Source organism: Parasteatoda tepidariorum, chromosome 4 (assembly GCF_982258835.1).
Source record: "Parasteatoda tepidariorum strain Cologne lab strain chromosome 4, Ptep-v5.0, whole genome shotgun sequence".
In the NCBI taxonomy this organism is placed as follows: Eukaryota; Metazoa; Arthropoda; class Arachnida; order Araneae; family Theridiidae; genus Parasteatoda; species Parasteatoda tepidariorum.
This window is the reverse complement of record NC_141758.1, coordinates 109,530,581-109,553,538: the sequence shown is the minus strand read 5'-3', so window position 1 is coordinate 109,553,538 and position 22,958 is coordinate 109,530,581. Positions and strand designations below refer to the sequence as shown.

The window sequence follows — 22,958 nt, the reverse complement described above, 5'->3', positions numbered from 1 at the left end:
TGTTGCTATGATGGTCAATAACATAACACATATTAGCAAACAGCCAATTTTTAGTTATAAATTTTTCTAATTAGGGATTTACTGTGTAAATGCATTCTTCAACTTAGTACAGGTTAATAAAAATGTTCTCTTAGTTATCATATGGTTACAACATTACTATACAATCTGTTAAAAAAAACGAAAAAAAAAACATTTAAATAAATTTATTGTAAACGAAAGTTGGAACAATTTGAATTGGACATCTAATTAAATAATTTAAAACTTTTATGTAACAATCTGTTTGTCGTTAAAAAGATAAACCTAACAGCCTAGCATTCTCAGGCTTTCCTCCAGGTTACATTTCTACAAAACAAGTGACAAATAGTACTAATCTTTCAACTTTGATGTTAGAAGCAAGCTATATAAGAGTCAGCCATTCTAAGTAGACCAGAAATACCCCTTTTTTTTAATAAAAACGTGATTAATCATTGTTAATTAATATGTTATTTATTAATTAATATATTATTTACTATACATTTATAAATTACTCAGCCAGTCGCCAACTCTTGTAATTGCTTCTCATTCGCCTCATTGCTTCATACTCCTTAAAGACCTATATTTCCTACAAAAGATCGAATATTTTGTTTTCAAAATATTCAATCATTTTGTTAACATGTTAATCATAACGATTAACTTGATTTGAAATGCAATCATACGAACTTGATGAAAAAACTCGACCTAATGAACAGAAAATGAATGATTCAATAAGAATTAAAAGATAGGTAATTTTATTTGTTGACGAAACTTATAACAATTAAAATTGGAAACTGTTCTTATCACTATATATTAAGTTTTTTTTCCCCAACATATCTTGAAACTTGAAGTTTCTAAGTTTTACTGAATTTGGGCAGCAAAACAAAATGTAATACAAACTTAAAAGTAATAAAAAATTAGCGAAATAAGGTTTCAAAGTCTAAAAAAAGCTAAATAATAAGCTAAGTATTATAATTTTTGTCCTCTTATATTTATATTTCTCTTTATCTTATAATTTTTAAACAACATGTAACGTTAAATTGAACACCCAAAACAGCGTTACGAATTTTTAATATATAAAGATTGCATATTAATTTTGTTTAAATAATTTTCTTTTTCCATAACAGATCAAAAATGGGACGAGATTCTAAATAAATTAGTAATCCTATACCCTCATTAATTGTGTAACAAATTTTTCCAAGTTATCTTCATGCTAATTTGAATTTGCATTAAAGCCTAGCTAGTTATTTAATTGTTTTGTAATTAGTTGCATCTGTCCAATATAAATATTTTCTAATTATTAAGAAAATTATTTTTTAAGCTGAAGTTATAAATTTAAGATCTTTGATTATCATTATTTTTTCTTTTAATACTTTAAGTTATTTTATTTTACTACTTCACTAATAATATGATTTTGATTTTCAAACAGAAAAATTTTGAAAGCAATTCTACTTCATATTATAGTTAATTGGACTTCAGCATTTTTTAAATTTAAGCAAACAAGTTTATTTATATTTGAAGTTTCATAAAAATTAATTTGTGATACGATTATATCTGTACAATACTATCTGCAGCTAATGAAACTTGCAGACATTAAAAATTTAAATTACTAATTGTTTTATTAAAATATGTAAGAAAAAAATAATAATTCTGTACCACATTTAGCCTAGACGAAATGTAAAATGTAATTATAATAATTTTAAAAAAGGTTTTGTAAAATCAATTTTCTTGAAATAATTGTTCAAAATCCTCTTAATTAAAGTACTTAAGAAATCAATGGCTAAAGCATGAAATAATTATTGCTGATTGGCATAATTTTAATATCAGATCATATTAGTTCTATTATTAAAATTTTTGTAATTTTAAGAAAATTTTTATTATTTATAAAAGTTTCAAAAAATCATCACTTTCAAAAAAATAAAAATAAAGTTTTTAATTTAGTATACAGTACACCATTTCAACTATTGTGTTATTATAAATTGTTAAAATAAAATTTTGTACAGAAAAATAATGTATTAAAGTATGCAGAAAAATGAAAAATAAACTATTTTTGAAATCATAAATGATGTTCGAGCTCATTTCTTGCTTTATAAATTTTTTTGTATTTATTTTAATGCACAAAAATTAAATAAATAAAAATTATGCATATTTTCATACTAAATATCAATGTATTTATTTATTTTTTAACTATAATTAATTTTGACAAGAACATTTTTATGTTATTATTGTAAAATATATTATTGTTATCAGAGCAATATAAACTTCTTGTATTAAGTTTCCACTTGAGAATCACGTAATGTTTATAAATAAAGGAAAAAGAGTTAAAAAATATTGTAAAGATTTATTAAAAGATAGGAAGAAAAAAAAGAAACATCAGAAATAAAAAGTGTGAATGAATTTGCGTAAAATAATAATGCTAATTATTGCGCTTTTGTTACGTTGAATATGTTATCCAGCACGTGAAACAGAAAATAAATAAATAAGCAGTTTTTTTTAATTGATACTCCTTTGCATCACACTTATAGTGTTCCAAAGCAGTTAAAAATCCCTAACATCATCTTCAACACGCTCTTTACCCTCATGTGTTTTCCCTTTTGCTGAAGAACAAAATTATTTTCTTATCTTTGACTACCACACCTGCTCGATCCCACCCTTTTTTCCATTTTGACAGTTTAGGTTAAAAGAAGTTTAGGGCAAATGAAGGTGGAACCGCGCAATTCGTATCGACCTGGGATTCGAACCCGGTTCGCCGCATTAGAAAGCGAACGCTCTATCCCCTGAGCCATCGCAGCACATGTTTGCTTATTTCTTTTATAACGCCTGAGGTAAAACTATTTGAAAAATTGAAATTGCCTTTTTGCAGACGTGATTGGCATTAAAAATTTAATTATTCGTCCATTTGAAATAAATGTTGTTTATAAATTTTATCACACTACATATTATATGAATATTGTTCATAATGCCTCAGAAACCGAAAATATTTACATTAAAATCAATAGCTATCTCGTAGAAAAACGATCGTCAATATTTAAATGTACATTTCCTTCAGTGTTGGCAAAAGTTCAAACAGATTTAATAAAATTTAAGAGCCATTAAATCAATTTAATGCTGTTCAGCAGTTCCCCCCTGGACCAAAAAGCTTATTTATTGAGTTGCTTTTGTTGAACTAAACTTATCAAACTTCCACTTTATTATAACCTGTTATCTGCAGTGGCCCGGTGTTAAGACATTGTTTCCAGTATATCAACGAAGTCAAGCATTATTGGCTGCCGACAGTAAAAGGGATGTTGACCAATTTGATCAAATTACGAAAGAACCGAGGGTGTGTTGTATCAGTCTTCGTTAAGCTGTTCTACCGTCAAGCTACCAAAGAGGGGGAGCCCAACACTCTGCAGAAAGGATCAAAATTGTGATTGCATGCCTTCGGATCATACTCGGGGATGTTCCCCAGACCGGACCCATTATACAGTTCTAGTGCAATATAATTAAAGTACTATTACTATTACTACATAACCTCTTAGTCACTGTGGTGAAAGAATCGGTTCTTATAATGCCTCTTTCTAATCGCAATGTTGCCCAGGGAACGCCAACGTGGAGGCGAGGTTATTTTATTCTGTCTGCAGAAACAGTTCGATCAATATGTGATGATGTACAAAAGGTTAATTTTTTTATTTGAAGGTTGTTCGCATCTACCATATTTTAAATTTCATCATAGAATGCAGAGCCACATTTTACAATAATGCATATATAGAGAAAAAAAAGCTAGTTCTCCGTTTTTTTTAAAAAAAACTTTGATATAAAGCAAAGCACAAGCTGCAGTTGTTGCAAATTGCCGCTTTGCCTTATTATCGCTGCTTATGATCTTAGTTTTTAACAATCGAAATATTTCCCCAAGAGGGCTATCAGACACATTTATAAGTAGCCAGAACATGAACAACAGCCCCCCGAGGAGTAAAAGAATCGTTGATTCCGTACATTCCATGAAAATATATTCTTACAGGGTAGATCTATGAATTCTGCTACATTCAAATAACAATGTAAATTAAAATAACAAAATAAATACAGTAGCATAAATAACTACAGAACACATAATTTTGATAACCAGAATGCCAAATGGAACTTAGATATTTTAATGCAAAACAATATGAAACAAAAGCCAAAATGATGTCAGGGTAAATTTTGCTTAAATACTAAACTTATAATGATAATCTTATCTAGTACTCAAAACTACACATGCACATATGCAAGTTGTTCTTTCAAAGAATTTTGAATTCAAGAGAGGCAAAGGAAGAATTGCATAGACTCCGAACTCCGATGAGATAAACTCCGAAGAGACATAAAGACATGGAAATGACAGAATCGACAATTTTTTCCCATACTCCTCTAAATGTTTTTGAAAAGGTGGAATAGTAAAGTAATTGACTTAAATATTAATTTAATATCTATTAATTTAAATATTCGTTCAATCTAAATTTATTTATTTATTTTTCCGAATCTACGTTTGATCTACGAATTAAAGCTCTTACTTCATTTCAATTTAAATACAAATCATGTACATTTTTGTAGAATTTGATTAAAAGACATAAACATTTAATTCATTTACAGATGCGATAAATTCATCATAAAATGGGAGGAAGGTATAAAATGAAAAGATTACGAAATTATTTGTCTTGTAATTTTTGAGAAATGGCATATGCATGTGAAGTAAACATCTAATACATGCCACTTAAATAATTAAAATGGGGAATTATATTTCATTCAGCTTTTATAGATAAAAATACAAAATGTGCCAACAATTATTTTAATTGAAAATAATTTGGTTCTACAGAAGTATATAATACTTTTGGCAAGGTTAGCTACGATATGAACTTTTCGGTTACTAAATAGATTTACCATAAAATGTTCTAGTAATAATTTTAAGTAAAAATAATGTTGTACTACTATGGCACACAATCCTTTTAGCAAGTTTAGCTAAAATATGAACTTTTTGGTTATTAAGTAGGCTTACTGAAAAGTGTACAAGCAACAAAGCCAATAATTTTTATTGAAAATAATGCTGTACTACTGTGGAATAGAAACTTTTTGGCTAGTTTATTGCTAATATTTGGTATCAAAAACGCTTGAAGTCAAGTGCAATAATTTTAATTGAAAATATGTGGTATTACTGTAGTATGCAATAATTTTGGTAAGTTTAACTAAGATGTGAAATATTTGGTTACTAAATCAGCTTGTCGTAAAACGTACTATTTATAATTCTAATTCTAAATTAATGTGGTACTACTATGATATAAAATCCTTTCGGCGAATTTAAATATGATATGAAGTTTGTAATGTGAAATTTTATGTAATGTGAATTTATGTAATGTGAAATTTACAGTTGAAATTCAGGAAGAAAATATTCACAACTTTGGTAAATGAGAATTTCAGTAATCCAGAATGTTTAACAATTTTAAAATAGGTGACTGATTTTACGTTACATAAAAATGCGAAATATATGATCACATTAGGCATTCAAGTAGTAACAAAGCTTAGATTGCTTTTGCCAATTCTTTAGTTTCGAACGCCAAAAACATTTTTTATCCTTTCAAAATTAGATATTTTAATAAAAAGATTTTAAAATACAAAAAATTGAAATTTTTTTTAAAATTATTTTTTGCAAGTTGAGAGAGTTGGCAGCTATGATTGATAATATAGATTTATTTAAAATATACAAAATGTAGTTTATACCTCTCCTAGGTGAGAATCTCCACATTGTCTTTTAGTCTCCGGATTGGCAATGACTACTTTCACTCCTGGAAAAAGTTTACCAGACTCCATCAAATATAAACTAATGTGACTATCATTTCGCAGTGCTCTCTTATCAGCATATACTGCTGTTGGGTCTGGACTAGAGTCTCGCTATAAATTAAAACATTTTTTTATATACATAATTAAAATATCATAAAAATTTGGTCAATTTCATGTAATCAGCTATGCATCAGCAGTTTCTGGGAAAAAAACTGAATTTAGCATGGTAGCAAAACACTAAAAGTAGTTTTTTAAAGTTATGAAGGAAACTATAATGAAAATTAAAATTTAAAGAAATTATTGTATTTAATAAAATACAAATTAAATGTTTTTAAACATCTTGAGTTAACTCACTTCAAAATGTAAGATTCTTCTGCTAGTTGATTCAAAATGCCATTGCTTATTAAAATCACTATTAGGATAATTTCTTACTAATAGTCAATAAGAGGGAAAATTGAATTTGGATTAATATTTCTAATTAAAGTTTTTCAGTTGTTATGAATGCAGATGAGCATTTTTTAAAAAAAATTCAGTTAGTTAATGTCCCCTCAGTTTATCATTTAGAAAATTCTGTGCATATTGAATTCTAAATTGGATTAAATAATTCTAAAAAACTAAATAAAAGAACAATTCAAATATTTAAAACAAATAGCCAACACACCAAGATTTAATTTCACTAAAAGTAGTTAATAAGTACTCGGACCTAGTATTCATTTATGCTTCTAAAAATTCATTAGAAAATTTTCGTTTTTCTTTTTTTATAAAATATTGTTCAAGTGTCATTAAAATTCAGGAACATATTGAATAGAAAAGATACTTCAATCACTTTAGTAAAACTTGTAGATGTCCCTTGTTACATATATAAAATTTTTGCAATCTTAGAATTGTTAAGTTTATTATGAAAATCAGGGAAAAAAAGCTGAATTCCGTGGGTCTAAGAAAAATTGCATGTCTGATTAATTAAAAACATTACTTACCTGCAAACAAATGGCAATATTTACTGGACATCCAAAGATTGTGCTAACAGCTCTAAGAGATAAGCCTAAACCAGAAAATATTTAGAGAATGAGGCTGTTAATCCAGCTCTAGGCCTCTCCTCAGCTACAACAACACAGGTTCGAACGCATCTCAAGTTTATTCCTCTCTGCAACGAAAAAGACTAACTATAATAATAATTAAAATGAGTAGCTTAAAAAAAGATACAAATTTTATTTGCTTTACAATATATAAATATATAAAACATATTAGAACAAAAACAAATATTAAACTTCTAGTGTTTTATTTGCAAACACAAAAAATAATAATTTTATCCCGTTCTGTGAAAAATAATTAAATTATGTTAAAAAAAATTTCTTTACTCCTACCAAAAATAGTCATAGACTCATATACTTACAAATAGTTACTTATTACATATTTACAACAAAATTACTTAAATTGTATAATTTAAGTTCAGCTTTCTAGCCTACTACCCAAAAAATAGGAATGCTAATCAGTAGAGACATTTCTCTATAGCGATCTATATTCATAAAATTTTTTGCAGGATAAAAAATATATGAAATTAAGGATTTAATTAAGATTTTTACAGTTTCTCAAATGGATAAATTTTAAAATATAATCAAAACCAAATAAATTAATAAATGCAATAGAAAAACTCTCTTGGCAAGTAATTAAACTGACAAACAAACAGGCTCAACATTTTAAAGTTATAGAAAAATGTATTGCTGAGTTCAAAAGTCAACCCAAATATGAGACAGTCAACAAAAAGTCACTAAAATATAAAAACACAGAAATTTATAACACTTTTTATCTTATAATAAAATTTTTTAAATGCTTAGAAAACAAATATTTTTAAATTATTAAACACTATCAAAGGATAAAAAAATATGTGGAAAAGTTTTAATAAATGAAAAGAATCCAAAAGTGAATGAGAATGTCTGAAAAAGTTAAGAAATCATAGCATTATTTATAGGATTAAAACAGTCTTGAACTAGTACCCATTTCTTAATAGACTAATATGTTTTCTAATTGTGAAAACTTATAAACTGAAAATATTCAAACTTGAAGAAGTTAATCAAGCAAAAGAAAGGACATAAGAAACAGGTGCAGTAGCGGAACAGCCCATGAAATATTAAAATGTAGAAATCATAAGAAAATTGATTTTCTAATGTTTGGAAAGAATAGAATATTATAAAGAAAGTCATGAAATTAAAAATTAGAATTCATCAAAATTTTCCTTCTAGAATTCCATAGATAGCTTTCACCCCACCAACGGCACACTTTTTATTATTCTTTTATTTAATTAATCAGTTAAAGCTTGTAGCCCAGCCACTTTTTCCCCCTTTTTTGTAACTTGTTTATAAGTTTCACTTGCATCTCTGTGTTTCTCTCTTTCAGTTTGATTGTACACTCTAAGGAAGTTTCATAATTATAAAATTAGAAATATGGTATGTCTTTTTATGAAGCATTATTTGTGCTTTAGAGCACATTGTTTAGATAAAGACATATATAGTACAAAATTAAACATTTTATCACCGAAACAAACTTTGTTTGGTCTTATTAAGTTGTGAAACATATACTAAAAAAAATTTTGCTTAACAGAGCAAAATGTATAAATAGCTTTTAAAAAATCATCATGTATTTTCAAAGAAAGAGAATAAAACAAATAACTGTGGAATTTTTAAATTTAGTTTTATCTGGATCAACCTGTCAGTACAGTTTGCCGAAGAATAGAATCTCGCCAGAAATAGATCAAACATTGCTATGATATAAATTTTAAATCTAAAACCTAAGCATTATAAACTATATCAGCCTGTAAAGAACAATAAATGTTTCAAAATATTCTTTGGTACAAGGCAATGGTTCTGAGTATAGGAGGGTGCATGGAGTTAAAAATTTGTCTATAAAAAATTAAAAAAGTGTACAAGGCAAAATGATACTAAATGAATTTTTTAAAACAAGCTTAGTTTCTATCCTAATGGTCACTGTAACAAAAAAATTCCCTTAAAAATAGAATCAAAGGATAAAGAATACATTATGATCGGAATGTGTTTGAAAACCCTCTAAATGGGTAAACACACACACAAATGGCTGAGAAATTTTGTAAGTGAAAATATAGGCTATTGCATTACCTTCAATTGGCTGATAGATGATCCTAAGCCTCTTGTGTAAAGTTCCATAATGCCATAGGAACAGAATGTATCACGAACTCTAAAATAAAAAAAAACAAATTAGAAATTATTAAAAAAATAACAAAATTTTACTTATTTTTATTATTTAGAATGAATTATAACCTTTGTATTGCCTAATTGTTGACAACCAAAGGGTAGGATTAATTTCAACTTCAGATGGTGGGATTAAAATGGTATGGTGACCTGAATAAACACTAAAGTAAAAAAATATATGTCTTAATGCGAAAGAAATTAGCAATACATGCAGTGATGGCTTCTTACAATAGAAATATTTAAATTTTCATTAAATATTTTCATTTTATTTAAATATAAATATCAACAATTTCTAAAATGCATTTAAAAATTACTTCAACCTTAAAATTTGCATATCAAATATAGAAGAAATATAAGAGAAAGTTAAATTCATCAATAAATTATTCTTTTTTAATTTAAGAGTAATTTTTTTTCTCTCGTAGCATATCAAAAATGTTTTAGCATACTTTTTCTTAAAGAGTTCAGTTCTATCAATAAATACGCATCAATTCCATTTTTATTAAAAACAAAATATCAGTATTTAGCTTTTATAAAGCTTACTTACAGTTTCTGTAGAATCACAAAACAGTCCAGTTGTAATTACTAAATTTGTTGTTATTTCTTTTGAGCATAAAAAAACTTTGGTTGGGCAAACACACTCCAACACCAAAGTTCAAGTATCAACAAAACAAAAAGTGCCATTTTTGTAATAGTGCCGGCAAAAAATTATATGAATGAAAATCTTGGCAAGGTCATGACAACTATAAATGCAAGTTTTTTACACCACTGTAGCAAGAACAGAATAATAAAGACAAAATTTCTTTAGTTTTTGATATTCGGAACTTGATTATTTTGAGTCAACAATAAAAAAAAGGATGCCTTTAAGTACAAAGCTTCATGAAAAAGTATTGAAAACTTTAAGATAATAATTAAAACTCTTTTCTTATAACACATTTAATTTAAGAAGTACTTCTGGCAAAAATTTTTAAAAATAATCTTAGACACAAATTATAATAATTTTGTTAAAATAATTTTAGTCAGTTTGGAGAAAATGTTGTATTAATTTTTTTAAAAAATATTTCCTTTATGTCAACGCATGTGTAAACAGTTTATTTATATATTTATTTTGCTATCACTGTTGATCTGATCTTTGAATTTTAGAGATTAAACAAAAAATTTCAACAAAAATATTAAAAACCAAAAGGTTTTTGTGTATGTATATGAAGAGAAAAGAATGCAACCATTCATAAGATAGTAAAAGAATTTCTTTCGCATTTATCAAGCCTAAAGGTTGAAAAGTTATTAAAATCTTTGTATCATAAGAATAAATTGTTAACAATTTCCCACTAAATGAATTTTCCATCGCTATGGAGATCACAGCTATAGCGACTATATGCAATTCTTATGTTATGAAAATTTTAATTTCTAAGAATCGCAATATATTTTTAGCAGAAAATACAAAAATGGATGATAATTTTAAAATGTTTATTATGCATTGCATCCTTTAATATATTTAATAATATGACAATAACAAAATGTTGATCATCTGCTTAATAACACAGTAGAAAAAAAGCACTAAATATAAGAGTAATATAATAGTGATAGAAATAGACTTTCTAAAATATTATTAGTGTGAAAGTCAAAGAAAATTATTTAACTTATGGAGAGGCTTTAAGGAAGCAACACTTGTAAAGAGACTCAAAAATGATAATCAAGAGCCTTACATTGAAAATATTAGACTGAAACAACTTAATTTTCCGAATAATTACTACATAAATTAAAGTAAGAGAATAAACTCTCAAAAATACTTTTTTATTTTTACCAGAAAATTTTTTCTTCTTTTTTTTCTTTTTTCTTTTTGCAAAATGAAAATATCAGGAGCTGGTTTTTAAAAATAATTGCTTTTGCAGGTTTTGTTATTTAATTCTCAGAAACTTCAATAGAAATGTATAATACTTCATGCTGTTATATGTTTCAAGTAGAAGACTTTATAAATAAAGTTAACAAGACAAGGATAAAATGAAAACCTCATTCATTCATTGACTAAATTAAAAACATAATTTAAAATTTTATTTTATAATCTTCTCTTAATTGAACGGATTTTATTCACTATTCTGATGTCAGATATATTTTTTTAATTGCCTCGACTTACAAAATTCAATATAAATCCTCTTTTTGCTGATATAACACATGTAAAAAAATTGGAAATGATTTAAACTATTTAAGAGGAAAAAAAACTTTACTAATTTAATTGATGTGAGTAAAGTTAAGAAGTTACCTATTCAAACACCATAAGGTAAAACCTAAACCACAGTAAGGATCAAGGTAAAGAGCTATATGTCTTGATGAATATAATTCACAGGCAAGTTTCATACTTGTACAGAAAAAGGTTGATGCTGCATGGGACATCTGAAATTCTTTTTAAGTCAAAATACATAGACTGAATAAAGTTATAAATATCTAATCCCAATTCATTTAAAACAATATTTTAAGAATACAAATAAAACAGTAAAATATTTTTATACCTTAATATCAGATAAGCATTCCAGTTGTGCTAACATTTAAATCCAAATAAGCTATCATTTCAGGAGTTGGGGCTCTACTTATGCCAGTTAATTTCTTTTTTGGAATGTAATCAGTAAGGCCATGACTTTATAAAAACAACAGTGACAGCTTCCTATGGGCAAAAAAAATTAAAAATCTAATTTAAAATTAAAAATTTTCATTACTTTACAATAATAATTTCCAAAAATTTAAAAAAAAGTACAATAAGCCATGTTAAATATATTAATTACACAGAGCATATAAATCATAATTAATAGGGAAAAAAAACACTGAAAGAACTTGTAAAACACTCCTCCTTATCTATAGTAAATATTTTAGTATATGGTAAATATTTCTAAGATTTTTAATAGGCATTTTTAAAAAGTGTTTTTTTAGCCATAATCCTACATAACACAATACATCTAACAGATATTCCTGCAAAATCAACCCTACATTCATTTTTGAGATGAATTTTATACAAATCAAGTATTGCTCAGCAGCATAAGTAAAAACATCTTGATTCTTTTTTAATGTTTGTTTGTCCTTAAATGAGTTTTATTTCCATTGTAAAGATATAACATTTCAAATTTATTCTTACCTCTATCAGTTATTAATCATTTTTAAAAATCAGAAATTGGTATTAAATGAAAAATAATTAACTTTAAAAGTACTACAACAATAGGTAGTGGCAGGTGGCACATCAAAGATTGTTTATGGTAAAAAAGTAGTACATATTTCAGGCACATAGATTTGGCCCAACCATGATCAAATTCATATTTAAAGCAAAAGATTAAACTGATCTTCAGTTCGATTGTGTTTTTATAACATAAAATGTGTGAGGGTAACATAAAAATATGCTACCCACATGCAGGATCTTGGTGTTTACCTTAAAAAACCATGAATAGATGCATACTATAAACTAATACAGGGTGCGTAGACAGATTTTTCAACATAAATAAGCACTTTTTAAGCACTCAAAAAATATTTTTAAGCACTTTCACAAGCAAAAATCCTAATTAGGATCTGTACAGTAATAAAAATTGTTTTTTCGATCATTAAAATTTATAAACATAAATACAATAAATTCTAGTTTCTGATAAATATTACAGCGAAAATCATGCATCTTTTGTAATTTAGAACAACAATCGACTCGGCAAAGAAAAATATCTCTTTAAAGATAGAAAACTAAGCACTATTTACAAAAAACAAAAAAAAAAACCTTTAAGGGCTTATAAAATACATAAATCAAAAATAAGCACCTTTAAGCAGTTTTTAAAAACTGCTACACTACGCACCCTGTAATATACAATGAAGAAACTGATAAAGCATTTAGACTGAATCCAATAGACTTTTTACGTTCAGCGTTTTATGCACAAAACATTTTTCAGAAAGAAATTCAGTTTAATCATCTTAAAAAAAAACACTAAAAAAGTGAAAAAATTTTTAAGAGTAAAAAAGCTAACCACTAATGCTTACCAAATACACCATTAGGAAGAAAAGTAAAAAAATCGTTGCAGAAAAGGCAGACTTGCCTGCATAATTACTAAACATCTGCACAAGATGTTACAATTTTGAAGTAAGACCATCCTGTTTTTATTTGACTAGTGAACAAAAATTATATTTTGATAAATATGACAAAATAATCCTAATTGAAAGAAGCAAACCTTCAAGAGTAAACTGGTTGTAAAATCTATTTTTCTATTGATATTTCTAGGATATTTTTACTTACATTTGGCAAACAATTGGGCAAAACTAAAGCAAGACAGCAAATTCCAACTTGATGAATACTATCAATAGCTTGCAGTACTCATCCATTGAAAACTCTAAAAAGTATAATAGAAACAGTTCATTAGAATTATCATCACAAAGCAAATTACACAATTATATTTTTTTAACAAAAAAATTGAGTGAAAAATTATTAACAATACTGTTACATTTGCTTTTATCCCAATAACCCTTTGACTATAAGCAGAACAAATGACATAAAATATTTTGTAAAAAAGCAAGGCAGAATTCAACACTTTTAATTGGTACTTTTAGCCCAATAATGTCTTGGAAACAAACATAAAAGTAAAATTTAAAAAATAAATATCTAAGATTAAATATTTTTAAGATCAAATTGTTTTTTGAATTCAAATTGTCAAAATTGAAATAGAATACAATATAGTGAACACCCTGCAGCAGTTTTCCCAAAACATAATTTTTTTTTAAATTTAGTACTGCCATAGTTTTGAGAGGATTACCTGTGGTTTTAAGCATTACATTTATGAACATTTCTCTTAAAATACAGTATATTAAGCAGTATTTTGAGACACAGCATATCAATGATCATTAGGCTTTTCCGTCTCAGTTCTCAAGCAATTTTTATATACTTTGGTAAAATTAAAGAGAAGAGGAGACTCCTAATCACCAAAAATCGATTTTTTCCTCAACAACCAATGAAAATTAAAGATGCAGGAGAGATAAAACCTTGTTTCCAAGATTCAGGGCTTTCAAGAAGATTAGTTGAGTAATTTTTTTTCATTAATAATTGGAATTTCCTTTCATTTATTTCTTTTCTGATTAATAAAGAATAAATGAGAAGCTGGAAATTCATAATCATTTCAATTTAAAATTAAGAGAAACAAGTCGCGTTCATTAATGTAATATTTATAATAATAGTAATATTTTGAAAACCCATTCTTTACCCACAGCACTAAATATGATAATACGGCCTATCTGATAATTATTTAGTTTAAAGAAACTAAATAATTTTCAAATGGGCCGTCTTTAACATCTAATTTTGCTGTTGCTGTGCATATGTTAGTATGGCATCTCCATAAAATTATGGCACTTGGGGTTTTCATAATCATATATTACAACTTAAAAACATCCATACTAAATTTACTATGAAAGTATTCATGAATTCTGATTCAAGATTCATAATTATCAAAAAATACTATCTTTAAGTTTTGTTCTGTTTTAATGAGACAATATGTTTACCATATTTGAAAAACTAATTTTTAACTTTTAAGATCTGTAGCTGGCAACCTGAAAAGACTAAAAAGAATTTGAAAATAAATTTTTTTACCTGAATTTTTTTTTAATTGTTATAATTGTACTTGACGTATGCCATTTGGGTAAACTATTTTTAAGTTTGACCTTGCAACTTAGATTTGTATAATCAGCAAACTTAAAAGCATACCAGAAATTAAAAAAAAGGTATACTTTGAAGAAAAGTTTTTTTTCACTTTAGAATGGCTGGCTTGGATTGGAAGGAAATTCAAAAATTAAAAACTTGACAATTAGGGGAAAACAAAATTACAATGTGCTAGAAACTTTTACTAGTTGCAAAATAAAAAGTTACCCATACAAACTTTTCCTCTAAAATTTGTGTACATTGACATTTTGGAAATTTCCCTAGTGATTCTTGGTGTGAAAATCCTTATAAACTGGTGAGTTTACTTGTTTCTAAAATGTGACTGACAAAGACTCAGCTTATAATGAATTTACTGATATGGTAATTGTAATAAATCAGTTAATTATCAACTTTCAAACTGAGAGATAGAAAGATACATCTAATTGTCAATTTACTGATATAAAAATCATGACAAATTAGTTAACTTACCTGTTTATTAAACAATGACTTATAACTTAATAGTAATTTTAAATCTGATAGAACAGTAATACTTTAATGTAAATACCAATTATATTAAATTTGTAAATTTTTTAAATATTTGTTAAATTGCAAGCTAAGAAATGAAAAATATATCAATCAAAGAAAAAGCTAGTGAATAAGGTGAGAATTACAAAATTAAGAATTTATAGAACAAGAGAAGAAATATTTACAAGTATACTTAAATTACTTACCTCTTCTTCAGCCTAATCTGGTCTTTGTTTTGCAATTACGCATATCCGTTCATCCCGTAACACTCTGACAGAAAACACAGTGATTCTACAATGTAAATTTATAAATTTAAGAAAAACATGTTAGTAAAATATATCTTTAGTACCGCACACAAATACAAGACCACCCTATAAACAGAAGTAAGAATTACAGAAAAATCATAATGGACTACTGAAAATAGAGTTTAGTTTTAAAGGACATCTATTTTATAATTTCATAACAAATAATAATGTTATTTCTTATATTAATTTTTAAAAAATGGAAATTACTATACAAGGAGTTTGTTGAATAGTATTTTAATTACAAATAAACTCTAATTTTACACAGTATATATAGTATATGAAAATTGAAAAGAAAAATAAGCAACATCAGTTATTATAGATTTTCAAATAATCATTTTGCTTTAAAATACTCCAAATTAGAAAATTATAATCTTTCTGTAATAATACTTTTTTAAAAACGAAAACTTTCAAAATATTAGCCTTGACCGATTCTTTATGACAAAAGAACATGAATTCCAAGAAAAAGTTTTTTTATTGTGCAAAACAGCTAACTAAAATAAATTGATAAATAAAATGCTATATACAGGGTATCTGCTACATTTTGGATTTTCAAATTCATGACTTTTCATGATTTTCTATGACTAATTCCAAGAGTTTTTCATGAATTAACACAGTTACTATTTTCACGGACAAAAACAGAACAATAAATTAAAAAAAGCATTATAATAACATTAATTAAAATTATAGGTATAACCGAAACTTCTATACTCTGCATCTTTAAAGTTATAGATTTTAAATTTAAAAAACAGAGTAAAGAAAGAGTTGAAACAATAAAATAGCTGAAAAAATACAAAAGCAAATAATTTTTTTTCTGTAGAATTATATTCTAAAGAAACTTTTCTTGCTCATCTGAAAGGAAAGATATACTCCTGATTTTTCTGTTCTCATTTCGGAATAAAAAAAAATTCGCCAATGACTGGTTTGCTTCAACTAGAATTTTAAACTGATAAAATTTCTAAAAAAAATAAATAATAAAAATTCTTAAATCACCGAAGAGTTTAAAAAATAATTCCCTCTAGAAATGATGTTTTTTCTTTCATTTTTTTGAAAGAACACCATAATTTTTAAAGAACATGATAAAATAATTTTATTTTCTAATAACATATGCCTGAGTGGTGATTTTGTTAGGAATTCAGATATTTGGAACAGGATGAAATAAGGGGGGGGGATCCATTTAAAAAATTATATTTTTTGGAAGTGGTGCAAGTGGCAAAACATGGTTTTGAAGCTAGAGAAAAGCAATTTTGGAGCAGCAAAATAAAGATTTGGAGCATATTTAATAAAAAAATGAAAACATGAATTTAATAACAGGAGTAACCTTGCATAAACAAATTAAGTTTCTTTTTGGTATCTTCCAATGCTGTTAAATATTCTGCTATCCTCGACTTAGCCTCAGATAAGAGGAATAGAATTATTAGGACATAGCATTTTTTTCTGAAGAAGATAAAGATGTCATCGGATTTGTGATATCTAGTCCAACATCTATTAAATTTGAATTGTGTCCAAATTTCTGTATTTTCTACATCCAAAGATTTTAAGTCCTTTCCTGTCAAACTAAGAAAAGCAGAACTCTTTAAAAACCGCCCTAACAATCTTAAACTAGAGACACCATTTCATCATACAACAAGTGAATCAATGGTGTCTCAGTTTGGAAAAGACCTAACAATTTATCTAATACAGCTGAAATATTTCTTAAAAATGAGCTTTTGGCAAAAGCAATTTAAATAAATTCAATATTGAGTGGCTCTTACTATTTTTTAAATTAATAATTACTTTATTTAATTCTGTAAAAGATAATTTAAAACTCTAATTAATTTAACTATTAAAGGTTATTGAGTATATTTTTCTTAAAATTTAAATAAATGTTATTTATAGTAGTATATTCAACAAAACATTAACAAGATTAATATTGATCATACCGAATTTATATAAATATGTAAAGAATTAAGCAAACTTTAATAAATTTATTTTGCAAATGTTAATTAGTGAATGGACCCTAAATTTTTTTAATTAAAATTGATTACCTAAGTACAGTATTTCATTCATGAAATAGTTAAAAAAATTAAATAATTTTTAAATGCAAATACAATGAGTATATTGAAGCTAAAAAAATTTTGTCAGAAGTAAATTATTATATTATCCCTACACTCTTTAACAAATCTGTGATAATTAAAAAATTTTATATCAATAGTTTTAAATCAAATCATTAAGAGATGAATTATAGTATTTTTAAATGACAAATCTGAAAAACATAAGATTTTTTTGCTGCTTTAAAAATTCTGAAAGCCCCTCTCTTCATACTTATTTGAAATCTTGCCTCTTAATATTATTAAGTGTTTTCCTTGTTGGGGTGATACAATGAAGTGTATGCTCAGATTTTAAAAACATTCTTGTTTTATTTTTAGGAGCAAGCAGATAAAAATATATTTTGTGAATTGATAAAAGGCTATTTTATTTAATATATTTTCTTAAGTATTTTTTCATAACTATACAATAAGACAATTGATAGTTAATCCACTTCTCCAATTAACCTAAACAAGGATAATATTTACTTTTCAAAGTTGTTATTCTAAGTCTATATTCTAAGTCTAAGATTAAAAAAACATTTTTGTTGGACATCTTTTTGAAAACCTGGAAAATATATATTTTATTAATGGATAGCATATGCTTATTTTAAGATAACAATTATTAAAAAATAATCACCAAGACAATTATATGATACTTTGAAATTTAATGAGCGTAACTAACATGATCAATGAGAAGTTTTCATGTTCTGTGCAGCTTAATAACTTTGAATGCATAAACAAATGGGCAAATTCAATTATAGTTTGAAAAATTGGATTATAGTTTCAAAAATTAGAAATATTAATTTACAGGTGAGACATTCCTTCGTAATTACGAAAAAAAAATTTTTACAACAGAAAAGTCTCTACTCAGAAAAAAAAATTGTGACGCCCTTAAAGTATTCTTTTTCAGCACTGCTTCTAAGTAAATGAATTACTTCTTACATCAGATTTTTGATTTGCCTATAATATTTAAATAGGTATACTTTATTTTTATTTTCTGAATTTAATTTCTAAATGCAAACTTGACATTTTTTTCTTCTAATTTTATTTTACCATTTCATTTTTACATTTTATCCCTCAAACATTAGTGACTATTAGAAGGGAAGATTTTGCGTTTAAGGGTCACAAATAACCACCTAAAGATAATCAAATAAATTTTAGTTTCTAATTAATTTAGTTTCTATACTTCATAATTAAATGATGTTTTTTTACGTGGGGCCTATATAGATGGGGAGATTACTGCCTTTTCACTCATTTCGTCTACGTAATAAAATAGAAAACGATGTTAACAAATTTCAACACAAAAATAATTCTTTTAAAAAATTAAATTTTTATAATTATTAAAAATTTATCATCACTGGCGCTAAGTATAAGTGCCTTCATTTGCCCCACACTTATGATACCTCTGGTTGGGTAATGCAATGCAACTAATGAGTTTATCTTTATCTTCTATTTAAAAGCAAATTATCTATTTAATTAAAAGAAATTATTTATAATTTTAATAACTCACATGCCTTAAATGTTTTAAGATAGATATAATATTAGAGCCATATTATATGGTAAAATAATATTTATCATCAAACTTTCTTACAGAAATTGTGAGTCCCTCAGGAGAAGCTGCACAAGGACATACAGCATCAGGACGCAGGCCGAAGCTGTGAAACACACTGATAAATTGATCGTATGATGATGAAGGACCCTAAAAATTAGTGTAAATTTACAAATAATGTAACACACGGAAAAATTGAAGAAAACTAAAGACAAACAAAACTTACAAGGGTTTGATCCATCTGCAATAAGAAGTAACCTTAAAGAACTGAGATTAACGTCCTTGTGGTCTTTCGTAGCTAATAAATTCCAATGTTGATCTCTCGATTTATAAATAGCAACACTTGCTAAAACTAAACAGAATAACAAACATTTATATAGTGATTTTAAACATAGAATAAGACAAATGATAAAAATATATAAAATTAAAACTAAAAAATAACTTAATAATCTTGTACTTAATAATCTTGACCGCTTAATCAAAACATTTTGGAATTAATTTAACGATCATGTATTTAATAATAAAGTCAGTAAATATTATGAGTTGTGATCATTATGGACAATGAGTAGCTCGCACGTAGTAGTTGACGTCTCTGTTAAAACGTATTGTCTGAGTATAACTAATAAGTACTGTTATTTAATGTGTTTGTGAAACGTTTGCTTAGTTACTCGTCTGAGACAGCATTTTTCTGCAACAATGTAAGAGATAAAAATATAATTGTCTGTTAACAAACTTGCGATGCGGAAATAATTATGAATTAATAATCAGCTACTTTCAGCTCAATTGAAACCATTACATTGTAGAATGTTTAAAGTTTAATACAAGCAATATTGTTACGGTATTAAAATTTCATGTTTCAAATATTGTAAAACAATGAATTAAATTTTTATAGAAATTTCTTGATTATAGACTGATGTGTATGTTTTTGATGCATCATTATTTACATGAATTAGCAAATGATTAAAAACTAAACAATACTATGGTCCATTCAAAATGGTGCTTTTGGTGAATGAAGAGCAAAGCTGGTAAAAAAATAGGAACATTTCCTGTTGGCTTCACATAAGCCTGTGAGATGCATGAAAATTAAAACCATTGAATTTGATATATTTTCGTAACTGAATTTGCCGGAATGTTCACTCCTTAGAGAACTTAAGGATTTTGGAGGAAAAAAAGCTTAAGGATTTTGTACCATATATATAATTTTTTGAAAAGAGAAAGAATAAAATTTTTACTTGAGTGGTTATAAATTAAACTCTTTTAGCTAATCACTTTCCCTCTGTTACATTTTTTGATTCTTGTGTTTTTGAAGTACCTACTTTTTTCGCCCTGGTATTGATGGGGATATCCACCTATTGAATTTTATTACAAAGGATATAATTTCGTGATATTTTCAAAGTAAATAATCAAAGTTTTAAATAAATATTCAATGCTTGATATTTTTAAATTTAGTGTTTTATTTTTTTTCTCTTAAAATTTTAGCTTCGTCTGCTGGATTTGCAAGCTAATCTACCAGAAAGAAAAAATCCCATTTTGAGATGTACTGCAGAACACTGCGAATGGAAAATAACACACTCTGATAGAAACCTGGGGGCCGTAAGTTCGATTCTGACAGAAAACAAAACAACTAGTGCGTATTTGCAGCAAGGTGCACTTTAAATCTCCTGTAGCTTAAAGTCTTTTTATTAATTGCTGTGTAAAAGTTTGAAGAAATGCACATACCTGTGTGATTTATCCCTTTTCTGTGTGATAGATAAGCAATAGTCACTGTTGCTGATCATTTTATGAAATCTTTCTAAAACCTGGAAAGATTCCTTAGATTAACGCTCGGAAATGTATTACTTGCATTAACAATACCTTGCATTAACAATACTTGTAACAATAGCTATAACATATACTTGTAACGATAATTGTAATACTTGTAACAATAACTGTAAACAATAACTTGCATTGACGGAATAAAATTGCATGAAATCGCTGTAATGTCTCGGAAAATTTTATCACTTAAAATAATAATAAAATAAAAGCACAAAGTTCAACTGTTTCTTTTTATATTAAAGAATAAAAATTATTTTATTTAAAAACCAATGTGTGTTTTTAACTTTTATTTTACCTAAAGATTATCGATATGGTAATCCAGTGTTTTCACTACAGCGCGAGAATGCAAGATTGAAACTTTGCAATAGGTTACCCATTTTAGCACAATGTTGGAAATCACTAGCATACGCTAGCCTGAAAAAACATTCCGTTACTTAAATTAACGAAAAAGAGTTATGGAAATAAGTTTCAGCTTACATTGAACCTTGAAAGTTGATATAAAAAAGTTTATTGTAAGAAATAAAGAATTCACAATAGTTCGAGATATTTTGTCGATAGCTCACATACGAAAAAAACAGTCACCTCCGACCAAATTTCAATTAATTTTTGACATGTAGGACCACAAGTTCAATTTTAAGCCCTAACAAATTTTGAATGAGTCAATCTAAAAATACACGAGCCAAAATATGTTTTAGTCTAACATGTGCGCAAATATGCTTTAGTCTGTAACATTAACATATCGAAGAAAATCGTTAGAATACTTTAGCTCACCCACCAAAAATAAATTGGGTAAAATAGAGTTTAGCTAATTCATTGCTTGGAAAGCACAATCTTAAATTTTGCCACAAATGTTTACACCATTATAGGAAATATGGAGCCAACAAAAATTTTCTTTAGCTAACCAACTAGAAAAGAAGTAACAGTCAAAATAATTTTTAACCTACCTTTTTCCACAAAAATTTAAATTTTACTTCTAATGATAGTGATAAAAAAGACATGGTCAAAATATGTTTCTCTTAAACCTTGAATAATAAACTACAAGTTTTAAAATTAATTTATACTTATTTTATTTATAGCAATGTTTTTAGGACGTGAATCTATGAAACTAAATAATTTAAAATCAACAGTAACTGAAATATTAAGTTATGGAAAGCTAAATTAATGGAGAAATAGTACTAATTTATGTAGGAAAAGCTTGAATATATATATATACTTGCAGAACTAATTAAATATATATTAGTTAATTATTTCTTTTTAAAGATACTAACGTTGTAAAACATTTTTTTATAAAAGAGTTATTGAGTTGTAGATTTCCTTTAATATTGACCTTAAACTTTTTTGTCCAACGTGAAGTAAATATGTATGCTTATTAGTGAACTCACATTATGATTTAAGCGAGAAAGAAAGAAAATATACGATCAGAAAATGTCGAATCAAAAGTAAAGAAGATGGGATGAATAACATTGAAATCAGTACGTTAAACTAAGAGTTTCTAAATCACATTTAAACTACTCTTTCTTTTACGGCATTCAAATATGTTTTGACCTTTAATATTGATTGAAAACTTTTTTTGCTCAAATTGAAGCAAATATGTTTTCTTATTAGTGAAGTCATATTATTATTTAAGTGAGGAAGAAAGAAATCATACGATAAAAGCTGTCGAATCAAACGTAAGATGAAAAACATGAAAACCAGTACCTGATTGAACTAGGAAGATTTTCTAAATCACATTCAAACTACTCATTCTTTCCTGCGGCATTCAAGCATGTTTTGATTTTTCAGTAAGTACCATCTTCACTTTTGATAGATTTTTTTCTCTCCTCTGAAATATTTGTTATATCAATGTTATATACCATTTTGTTTGAATTTTAGGAAGAATTATGGAAAAAATATATAAAAGGTAATCGTTATGGAATAATCTGTATGCGTAACTGTTTGTTAATTAATTTTGAAAGGTGTTCTGTAATTATCACTCTGAATATATATTTTGAAATCTTTGTCAACATTGAAGCAAAAATAAATAATAATAACGAACTG

General features: G+C 26.4%; 1 protein-coding gene across 1 annotated transcript in view; it reads right to left on the bottom strand.

The window, feature by feature from the left end:
• The window catches only part of LOC147812541 (coatomer subunit gamma-2-like), a 37,672-nt gene extending 14,928 nt beyond the window's left edge, over nt 1-22,744 (bottom strand). The window contains exons 1-10 of the mRNA XM_087161912.1: nt 22,620-22,744; nt 20,826-20,905; nt 19,333-19,458; nt 19,149-19,256; nt 15,393-15,477; nt 13,273-13,366; nt 11,525-11,676; nt 8,928-9,006; nt 6,777-6,943; nt 5,740-5,910 (exon numbers count right to left, since the gene is read on the bottom strand). Of these exons, the coding sequence (XP_087018038.1) occupies nt 5,740-5,764 (25 nt within the window). The 5' untranslated portion in view covers nt 5,765-5,910; nt 6,777-6,943; nt 8,928-9,006; ... (5 more) ...; nt 20,826-20,905; nt 22,620-22,744. The remainder of the gene's footprint in view (nt 1-5,739; nt 5,911-6,776; nt 6,944-8,927; nt 9,007-11,524; nt 11,677-13,272; nt 13,367-15,392; nt 15,478-19,148; nt 19,257-19,332; nt 19,459-20,825; nt 20,906-22,619) is intronic.
• Nucleotides 22,745-22,958: the final 214 nt, after the last annotated feature.